Source organism: Hylobates moloch, unplaced genomic scaffold (assembly GCF_009828535.3).
Source record: "Hylobates moloch isolate HMO894 unplaced genomic scaffold, HMol_V3 SCAFFOLD_6, whole genome shotgun sequence".
NCBI classification, from domain to species: Eukaryota; Metazoa; Chordata; class Mammalia; order Primates; family Hylobatidae; genus Hylobates; species Hylobates moloch.
This window is the reverse complement of record NW_026652281.1, coordinates 24,012,472-24,023,536: the sequence shown is the minus strand read 5'-3', so window position 1 is coordinate 24,023,536 and position 11,065 is coordinate 24,012,472. Positions and strand designations below refer to the sequence as shown.

The 11,065-nt window shown below is 42.4% G+C and overlaps 1 protein-coding gene across 10 annotated transcripts in view; it reads right to left on the bottom strand.

Annotated features, from left to right (window-relative positions):
* Nucleotides 1-11,065, bottom strand: part of ZNF608 (zinc finger protein 608) — a 135,038-nt gene that overhangs the window by 14,474 nt on the left and 109,499 nt on the right. For 6 of the 10 annotated variants that reach the window (XR_009214046.1, XR_009214045.1, XR_009214050.1 and 3 more), the window contains one exon: nucleotides 7,036-7,174. Coding sequence is in view for 3 of the 10 variants with exons in the window: in XM_058440556.1 (XP_058296539.1) it covers nucleotides 7,150-7,174 (25 nt within the window). In the remaining 7 variants the exon portion in view is untranslated. Of the gene's footprint in view, nucleotides 1-7,023; nucleotides 7,175-9,224; nucleotides 10,208-11,065 lie in introns of those variants that run through there. The other 4 variants (XM_058440557.1, XM_032156554.2, XM_032156552.2 and 1 more) reach the window with 2 other exon arrangements.

The following is an 11,065-nucleotide window of genomic DNA, read 5'->3' as shown; positions in this document are numbered from 1 at the left end:
ATATACGTATATGTATATGTAGACTATATATACATATACATACACGTACATATATGTATATGTAGTCCCTCTAGCTGACCCGGGAAGGCCACTTGTTCAGATGTGTGTATATATATATTTATATATGGTCTTTGCCACCCCACAATTGCTGGCACAGAGCTCCTAAAACTCTTGGAATCTCCTGAGTCACAGGAGTGTTGACAGTCCTATATAATTCCATACGCCTCTCCTAAATCTGGCCCAGCCACATTTGGTTATTCCTTGGACAGAAATCCACTGCACATGGCACAGGAATTTGGAGTGCAAACTGAAAGGCTAGGTCAGTTAAATGACGGTGAGAAACTAACCCTCGTGAGCTCCATAGCAATCTCAGGCCACGTTCAATGACAAGAACAGGGAAGTCACAAAGATGTAGAAATAGTCTGTCCGCAGAAGCAGGAGAATGGGACAGAGACACCAAGAGAAGAAGGGGTAAGAGATTGTATGATATTTGAGGGAAATTTAGGGATTTTCTAGACAACAACAATCACTATGACCTGCCAATTCCCTTCCTATCCTTGGATAGTGAGACAGATTCTTATACACTTTCAATAAACCTTCTTTGTAACTAAGCTGGTTTGCATGAACTTCTCCTAGTCATAAATGTTCCTTCGACAAAGGGCTTAGATGAAAGTGGTGTGGGGAGTCAAAAGAAGCCAAAAGTAGGAGCCAGCTTAGCAACTGTTCCCACTCCACACTGCCCAGCCTCCACTGCCTCCGCAAGTTCATTCTATCCTGTGGCCCCTGGGCCTGGCCACTTCCATCCTTTCTCTTGAGAATCTGCGATTAGAACTGGGAGATGACAGAGAGTATTGCCAGTCAGGCGAGGTCATGTGTTTGGAGAATCAGAGACAGCCAGTGTGCAGATAGAGGAATGAGGCAGAGGAGGAGTAACAGCAACAAAACAAGCCATGATGTGTGTGAGAGAGAAGCTTCTATGGTGCCTAGACCTCCCAGGTCCCACTCAGTGGCAGCCCCTAGGAGGCTTCGACACACTCGCCACCCTTGCTCCTGTAAGAACCCCTCTGCTCTTACACTAACTCTGTCTACTTTGCTTACGTTTGCTTGAATCGATTTCTGTGATTTACACCTTAAACGTCCTTGACCAAGGCACATTGGCCCTGGAAAGCAGGTGGTACACAGGGGAGCCCTGCTAAGCATTCAGAGGGAGGCTTCCAGGCCTGCGGAGCTGCTGACATCGAGTGGGACAAGATTAGAGATTCTCAGCCTCCCAGGAGGATATCGCATTCCTGTTAGGTACCAATTCATCGATTTCCACCACTGGATGATGACAAGGGAGTCCCTCTAGCTGACCCGGGAAGGCCACTTGTTCACCTACCATACCCTGAGCACACCTCATCCACTGGAGTCAGTCACAGGAATGTCCCTGGGCCCCATAGGCTTCCAGAAGCTACATTGCCACAGCGTGAGGACTGTCAAGCTGGAAGCCATTTAGAGGCTGGCTGCTCACAGGCACCGGGCGAGCTCGGCGCTGGCTTTCTCTGCTTCTGACTCCTCAGCTCCCTGCCAGTGCCTGACAGGGTTGGAGTGACTCACCGCATCTCCCTACCTCTGAGCACATCTGTGGCTCCCCAGTGTCCTGTTATGGCCCAGCCCACAGCACCGCAGGGTCAGAGGTTTCCTCGGCTGTCTGCTGGGGCCTCTCCATGAGTCATCCCTGCTTCAGCCCTCAGCAGCCCTCAGCGGAGGAAACGGTCTGGTCACCAAGATGTTGTCATAAAATTCACCTTTTATGGTCTGCCTCCCAGTATCTTATCACTGAGGGGATGGTGGGGGCTAGGGATGGCAGACACACGGGCACCTGGGGGTTTCTGAGGCTGAGCACAGCAGGCTCCCAGGTTTATGAGCTTTCGAGGCAGAGTCTCAGTGAGTGCTTGTCTTCATGGCAGACCTTCTTGGCCGGCACTAGGTCTGCCGAGTTCAGCTTTGCTCAGCTTTACGGAGACATCTATGTGCTCATCCAGAGGTGGGAGGGGGCTGCCCCACTCTGTCTATAAGTGGGAGAGGGCAGGGCCTGGGCATCCTGTCCCCAGGACACAGGACCTGGGCACCCAGTACCTAGGCCCCTCACAGGTACTCAGGAAATACTTCCTGAATGAATTCTGCCTCATGACCTGCTTACCCACTTTCAAAATTGCTTCTTTTGAAGGAATTAGTCCTACCCCAAGGGTTTGCAGTCACTAGATCTGCTGGGTGGGTCACTCGCTCACCACTCACCCAATCAGGGACAAATTCAGGTTGGAAGAGGGGCAGAAAAATGAGGCCAGTCCTTTATCTTCTTCCCTACCAGACACATTCTGCTTTGCCCTCTGAGAGTGGAGAGAGGGCTGAAGGCAGAGAAGATTATGCCCCCACCCAGCTGGAAGTTCTAGGGGTTGCCCACCCATTCTTCCCCTACCAGCAAGAGTGAGATGGTTTTCTGAAACTTGGTCAAGGCTCTCTCCTAACCTTGATAACTCTAAGTCAGAGACCCCAAGCTAAAGCCTGGTTTCTCTTTCACCTGAGCGAATCTCCCTTGTTCCTGATATGGTGAGATTCTCCCTCTGCCAGTGGGCTAATTTGTTTTTTCTCTTTCCAATTTTGGTATACCAGGGCTCAACGCTTGCCCTTCCTAACATTCCAATCCCTTCACCCCTCCACCCACCCCTCCTAATTATATCTAAATTCTAGTAAAAATGGTCCTGAGTTCCTCTTTTCTCTCCAGAGTGCAGAACTTGCTTTGGGGAGAAGGTAGGTCCCTGTTCTTTCTTATACGCTGTAAGTTCTGGGGAACATCTGAAGAGCGGAGTGTGTGTGTGTGTGTATGTGTGTGTGTGTGTATGTGTGTGTGTGCGTGCAGGAATGGTGGAAGAGTGGCACCTTTCCTCCTACCCATAGTCTTACTCAGCTGTGTCATGGAAGAGAGAGAAAAGAAAGACAGAAGGTTTCTGAATCTCTTCATGTTCCTTTGGAACAGTGCATTCAGTGCAGCTCCGTGCCCGCTATCCTAATTCTGCCCAATCACCAGATTCTCTAAGGAAAAAATCAGTTACAGCGGAGGGTCTCTGTGTGTTCTGCTGGAGGGCAAACAACTGTCTGCCTCCCACCCACACCCATCCCAGACTTACACCTCAGGAGAACCCAGAGGACACTAGAAGAATCTACCACGTTTCACTGGCCTCAAAGAAAGGTTCATGCCTCAGACAAAACATTCATCCCCCTCTTCGCTCTCCCCAACAGAATCCTAGTTCTAAGCCATAAGCCACTCCTCCCATGCATGACTCAGGGGCAAATTCTCATCCTTCCTGGCCTGAGGAACTCACGGCAATCCCATTCTCTTCCGGTAATGTTTCAGGAGTGAGCATGTGTCCTGGTTCTGGCCAAGGATATGGGAGAGATGCCTGCCAGAGGCATCTGAGGAAGGTTTCTTCCCTCCTAAGAGACACAGGAAGACACGGTTCTCTCCCCTGCACATTGATGTCTCCAGACAGAGATCTGGAACTCCTGTGGCCATAACACAGGGGACAAGCCCAAGGAAGACTGAGCAAAGAGTATCACAGAGAAGCAGAGCCAGCAGCATGAGGGATGATGTCTGGAGATCACCCTGCTCTTGGCTTCGCGTTAGGGGAGAGAACACATTTCCTTGTGGTTGATGGCAGTTTCAGTCATGGTTTCTGTTACAGGCAGCTGAAAACATCCAGCTGTACAGCAGCCTTGCTAGAGACAGTCTCCCTCTCCATGGTTATTATGCTGAAAAGTCATCCCCACTAGGCTAGGGATTCCACCCACTTCCCCAACCCTGGGAAATTCCGATCTAGTGATGAGGAAGATGCAACTACTTTCTCTTTCAGACTTATAGTTCAGTGACCTCCAGTGATTAAATGTCTTGATTCACTGGCCCTCTTACCCTTATCAGGAAGAATTTTTCAATCAATTTCTGTATTTTGCCCCAACACATACTATTTAGAGCAAAGTCCTCTCAGAAGCCAAGAAAAATCTAGGCATTTATTTTTTGAGGTTCTCACCATATCAAAATAAAGAAGCAATTTCAATATAACATTGCAGAAATTATAATTTAAATGTTTACATCTTGCAAGTAAGTATGTTTCACATATTCCCTTGTCCCTCGGTACACACAAAATATACTGGTGAAGGACCTGGTTAGGGGAGAGTATTTAAAGAGTTAAAGCTGAGGTTTGAACATCCTTCTAATATTTTCAAAAATCTCCTGAGACAGTGAGAATGACATCATTTGTAGATAACTGAAAGTACAGATTTGGGGCCCTTTGTCAGAACGTTGGAATGACCCTTTGTAGGAGCCCATGATAGTCTCTGCCAGAATCACAAAAGCATCAGCCTTCCCACCAGCCTCTGACACCCAAGCACCTGTTCCCATGAAGCCCAATTCTTGCATTCTGAGCTTCTAGTCATCAGATACATATGGTAGAGTATTGAAAAACGCAAAGGCCACCATGACAATGAGAAAACAAAAAAAAGGTAACCCTTTCAGCAACCACTGCCAGCAATGCACTGAAGAGCCGCTAGGCTCTCAGGATCCTAGGCCTGGAATGTGGAGTTTAAAGAGGGCTTGATGCCTGGCTCCAGCACAGGCTGCACAGAGGCTTTGTCTCATAGCAGCCTGGAGAGACACACTGTTATTTGCCCCTCTGAAATAATAAGCACTTTAGCAAAGGAAAATCTTGTCAATTCCCTAGGGAGTGTATTATCCCTTCTCTGAAGCAGTATAGCATAGGGGTTATGGTCCTGTCACTTACAGAGTTACTTTAGCTTGATGCCTCAGTTTTTCCAGCTCTAAATGGGAATAGTAATTGGGTGGTTATGAAAACTAAATGAGTTGTTACACATGAAGTGCAAAGTAAATATACTATAATTTTGATGATGGTCATTATACCAGTTGTAATATTGTATATTATACAGTAGAACTATTATACCATTATTATTGTGTTAATACTGCCCAGGCAGAAAGGAATTTGTGTTGGGTGGTGTGGCAGGCAGAGTGGTATGTCCTAAGATGTCCAAAGATGTCCATGTTCTAATCCCCAGAATCTGTGAATCTGTTGTTACATGGAAAAGGGGAATTAAGATTGCAGATGGAACTAAAATTGCTAATCAGGTGACATTGAGAGAAGGAGATGATACTGGATTATTTGGATAGCCTCTATCTAATCAAAGATCATTATAAGAGGGTGGCAGGAGAGCCAAAGAAGATGTGATGATAGCATGAAAGTAAAAGAGAAAAAGATAACACCTCCATAAATCAGTAGAAAGTTGGGTCAATAAGTAACGATTCTGGTTCCCCAACTTTTCTGATTAAAGAAATCAGTGCTTTAAAACACTGAAGGTAAATAAATAACTTCCAAAGTTTCCAATAGTTGAAAGGAGGAATAGTGCTATGTTAAGTCTCCTTGCCTGAAATTGGGGGGGTGTGAGGGTGACACCCTTGAAAGTTATAGGGGTCATGATTTAGTTCCATAAGAATTTAGTTTCTTGCAGAGGTGGCAAATAGCCTTCATGTTGCGTGTCAACTTTGGTCTGTTTTTTAGGGACTACTGGGGAAGCTGCACTGAGAAAGTTGTTATGAGGTCTCACACATATTCAGGTGGAGAGAACGCAGCAATGATTAGCCATGTCCGTTATCGACACAGGAAAGAAGCTTTGCTCCATTCCAGGTAGACAGGGATGTGACAACAGCTGGCCAAGGGTCAGGCCAGTCTGATCAGACCTAAACCTAGACTTGTCCATGGGTGTTATCATGCCTTGTGCTCGTGATAGCCCTGGATACTTTAACTTTCTCCATATTGCAGATTTTGATGTTTCCTTTCATTTTATTTTCAAATGTCTAAGCAAAAAAAAAAACTTCACTGAAATGTATAGTGTATGTGAGAATCTCTCAAAGTTTGTTCCTGTATATGAAAGAAATGCCTCTCCCTATGTGAAGAAAATCTGAGTTCAATCCCAGCAGCTCAATTAAGATTTATCCATTTTTTTCCAGGTTTTCCACTGACAGCCTTCATTCCAGAAGAAATAATATGTATTTTTAGTGGGCTAGCGTTGCTAATTGACGTGCTGTGAAATGAACCCAGCCCTCAGATGTGGTTTTAAAATTGAATTCATCTTCAACCTAAAAGAACTACTAATTATTATGTTAAAATCTGGGTCATCCAATTCTTTTTAAAGAGCTGGATGTCTGGTCCAACTTTATCCACATTGGTCAAATGAGCATCCCCATTCTGTTTACATCGAGTTACAAGGAACCATCAATGGCTTTCCTATCTCCAAAAGCAACAAAGAAAAATAGAACTCAGCACTCTACCTGTGGGGCAGGGGCTAGGCATGAGTTCTAAATTTCATACGACCTGTTGGTTGTCACAATTTGTTGGTGAGGTTGCTACTGGCATCTCCAGAGTAGAGGTCAGAAGTAGTGCTAAATATACTACAATGCACAGAACAGTTACCCCACAGCAAAGACTTATCTGGTCCCATATGTCAATAGTGCCAAGGTTGAGAACTCACCCCTTGCTTTACAGAGTGATTTTGTTAAGAAAAATGAAAAGTCAGACTGGGGGCTTTGCTTTGTTTTCTCTTCTAAAGTTAACTGAATGTAAACAACATTCATGACTCAGGCTACTGCAAGAAGCAGGGAATGGAAGACTGCGGTTAGTGACAAAAACAATAATAAATGGCTTTGCCTGTCTTGTCTCTTTCAGAGTCAGGGAAGGAATGAAATGACCACTAATTATCATTTAAACTGCTGTTTTTATCCTGCATCAATCAGAGCTATTCATTCTGGTTACTCACAGACCCTTGGGCTGAAACCACACTAAATCAGGGTCACAGCCAGTGTGAATGTATAAGGCCACACTTTTTACTCTGCAAGTGTTAATGACCTGGGCTGAACAGCAATGGCAAGTTTCCACAAAAAAGTCATCTGAGATTGTAATCTAGGAATAAATGGTTCTATATGGAGCCTATTACCTGGTTTTTAATATTCTGTATTCAGTGGGACCACAGCTGTAAACAACTCTTCACTCCCATTTCTCCATGAAGTTAATTTGCACTGTGTCAGCACTGCAGGCTTTTTGCATATGTTCAGGACAAGCTGATATGAGCAGGCCTGGAATGAGTAATGTTTAGTAAAATCAATAAACCCTATTATTAGTCACTAAGGGAACTGATTTTATTTCTATAAAAGTAAAACAATTAGAACGTATTAATGGCAGATTCATCATGGTAATATAATGGAGCCAAGTACACTTGTCTTTTGGGAATCTTTAATTTACCATTTGGTACTGACTATATGCTCAGCCAGAGAAATGGCACATGTAATATAAATAAGCCCTGGCCTTTGGCAATTCATGTTGTCATCAGCAAACACAACACTGTAACAGTAAGAGGAAGAAACAAAACTTCATTTAGTGATTAATGTAAACCAGTCATGAATAATGTTCCAGTAAAAGCCTGGGGGAAGAGCCTATTCAAATTGCAATGTGCTTTTGGTCATATATCTCTTTGTATTTATCAGCATTCCTGTTTATTACAGTAGCAGAGTTAAACATGGTCCAATGCAGCTATTTATAACCTATTTACTTAACCACCTAATTAGAAGTGATTTTAAAAAGCCTGCTATGTAATAAACATACATTTAGTCATTTTGCAGCTGAAAGGTAGGATTGGCTGCCATATATATTATTAAGAGCAAGAAAAATCATCAGGAATCCACAGTATCACCCAGATACCAACAAGAACATGAAAATTCAGCTAGTGAAGATTTAAGTTGACCTTAGTTCTGCTTCTGTGCTTTGACAGTTAAGGGGTTGGTCAAGAACTGGATCAGCATGTAGGCAACCAACAGATACCCTGCCAACTACAGTCTGAACAGAGAAAACATACTTGCTTAACTGGTATAAGACAAATTACCTCAAGTCTTCAAGGATAATCAAGATGTCGTATAAAAAGGAAAAAGCATTGATAGCTTAAAAATGATGAAAAATATGTGAAATACTCTTATGTGTAGGATTAAACACCATAAACAATGTTTTTATAAATGACAGCTTGGATGAAATTCAAAAGAAAAACTGAAAACTAACAGAAGAATATCTTCTTAACGAAATCTATTAAGAACATAGACGAGATGTGTAAGCCAAGCAGCAAAGGCAACACTTTAAGGTGGTATTTCAAAATCAAGGAAAACATTTCTTTTTGATTGCAAAATTCTATTCATTTCTGACGCAAAGGCCTCTAGGTAGAACTAACTAAATTATACCAAGACAAATTCCGTCGGCTTAAAGAACTTTTTAGTAAACCACGTGGTAGCACTGTCATTAGCAATTATAGTAAAATAATAAAAACTTACAGCTGGAATGGAGCACTGAAATCAACCAGTCCAAACATACAAAGCACACTCCCACCTTGGGGCTTCGGTACTTGCTTTTCAGCGTCACCGCAGTGGTGTTCCCCCAGATGTCTGCATGGATCCCCCCCTCATCTCTTTAGTGGCCACTCTGTTTACAGTTACAAGCTCCAGCACACATTCACTATGCCCCACTCCCATGCTTCATTTCTCTTCATTGCATTTATCAACCATCTAACATGCTCTATATATTATTTAGATATTTTATGATATGTTTATCCCACCCACCAAAAAATGAAAGCTCCATGAAGACAGGAATTTATCTGCTTTGTTTACTGCAATATGCCAGTACCCTGTGCAGTGCTTGGGATAAAGCAGGCACTCGGTAAGTGTTTGTTCAAAGCAAAGAAGGGAGACAAAAGGCAGTTAAAATTTGGCATAAAATATTCTAGTAAATCAGTGTAATGACAGCTGACTGACTAAATGACTTTTTACATATTTTTCCTATTATCCACATGTCATAACATTTGAATCTTTGAAGTATCATTCCATACCATAGAAACCTGTATCTACTAATTTATAGTGATACTGTGCTCCACGTTTAGGGTAGATACCCTGTAAATGGGAATACATTCACCAAATTAAATACACTATTTGGTTGTTATACCTATGTACCCTATAAGAAAAGTTAATATCTGTTTACTGTACCTTATGCATTGGATATTAATAATATTAAGAAATCCTTCTTTGAAAATTAGAATGACTATCAGCCAGGTAGAAAATAACATGAGACAGACAAGAAGCCATTATTTAAAAAAAAAAAAAACTTTTTAATTCTGATTGCCAAATTATTTAAGGCAGGTATAAAAAAGGAAAGCATTCAATATACATTTTACATAAAATAAACTAGATTACAGCATAAAACAAGTAACCAGGCAATGGCGTTAAAGTCTCTCTCTTCTAAAACTGGATAATTGTAAACATTAAAAAAAAAAAGACTGTAGAACTATTCAAGTAATAGAACAATCACAGATGTCTCTGGTACGCAGGCTATTGGGTTATTTGCCATTCAAGATTATCAAAAAATGACACCTTATTATTCACAGATGCTCATTATTTCCCCATTTTAATCTTTACATTATATACAACACAGTTTTTGTGGTACTGGCAACCCCATGCCTTCCAAAAGTACTTTTTCCACAATACACAAGTACAAACAGTGACTACAGGAACATTTTACACTGATGCGTCTTTAACAGGAGCCACCAAATAGACATCTAAATTGTACCAAAGTGTCATCATCACAGTTAGCCTTTCTGAGGGGCTTATGGGAAATATGTGAAGGATATGCAAGGTTCAGGCACACTGATACATAACATTATTTATTTACAATTTTAAAGGAAAAGGAAAAGAAAGTAAGTAGCCTTTTGCGGCTAACACTTTTCAACATGACAAATACATTTTTAATTTCCTTTACTGAGTGGTTTGCGACGTGGCAGCAGACCCTGTGTGTGCGAGCCTGGTTACTGATACAAAAAGTAAAGAATATATTTATATTTATATATATATATATGTATATATACAGATATGTATACGTATATATATATAAAACAGAAGTTTAATTACAGCAACATTTGTTACTCTGTGATAAAATCTGTAATTTACAAAAATGAAATGACTGGTTTTTGCCTGCCATTAAGGCATTTCAAATTAACACCATGGAACTGATGTCTGTATAAAGCGCTTCCCCATGTGATCCAGTCACATGACAATGTACATTTCCAATCTTGTTATTCTCTGCAAAAGAAAAGCAAACCTTAGCACACGGTTCTATCAACATTTTGTTTGTTCGTTTGTTTTTTGAGTCGGAGTTTTGCTCTTGTTGCCCAGGCTGGAGTGCCATGGCTCAATCTCGGCTCACCACAACCTCTGCCCCCTGGGTTCAAGCGATTTTCCCGCCCGAGTAGCTGGGATTACAGGCATGTGCCACCACGCCTGGCTAATTTTGTGTTTTTGGTAGAGAGGGGGTTTCTCCATGTTGGTCAGACTGATCTCCAGCTCCCGACCACAGGTGATCTGCCCACCTCGGCCTCCCAAAGTGGTGGGATTACAGGCATGAGCCACCGCACCCGGCCAACAGTTTTTTTTTTAATTTTGAGACAGAGTCTCACTCCATCACCCAGGCTGGAGTGCAATGGTGCAATCTTGGCTCACTGCAACCTCCGCCTCCCGGGTTCCAGCAATTCTCATGCCTCAGCCTCCCTAGTAGCTGGAATTACAGGCGCACACCACCGCGCCCAGCTAATTTTTGTATTTTTATTAGAGACGGGGTTTCATCATGTTGGCCAGGCTGGTCTGGAACTCCCGACCTCAGGTGATCCATCCGTCTTAGCCTCCCAAAGTGCTGGGACTACAGGCATGGGCCATCATGCCCAGCCTCTATCAACATTTGGCAGTGTAAACCAGAAAACCATAAGACTGAGTCTTATTTTAATTCCATTCAAATGTGGAATTCAATTCCAGAGAAAGTGAATAAACACAAAGTAATGATATACACTGTGAAAAATATTAATTTTATAATATTAATAATTTAATTCCTTTAAATCATTTTCCTTCTTAAAACTTAGGGAATAATTTAAAATATCAAAGAACAAA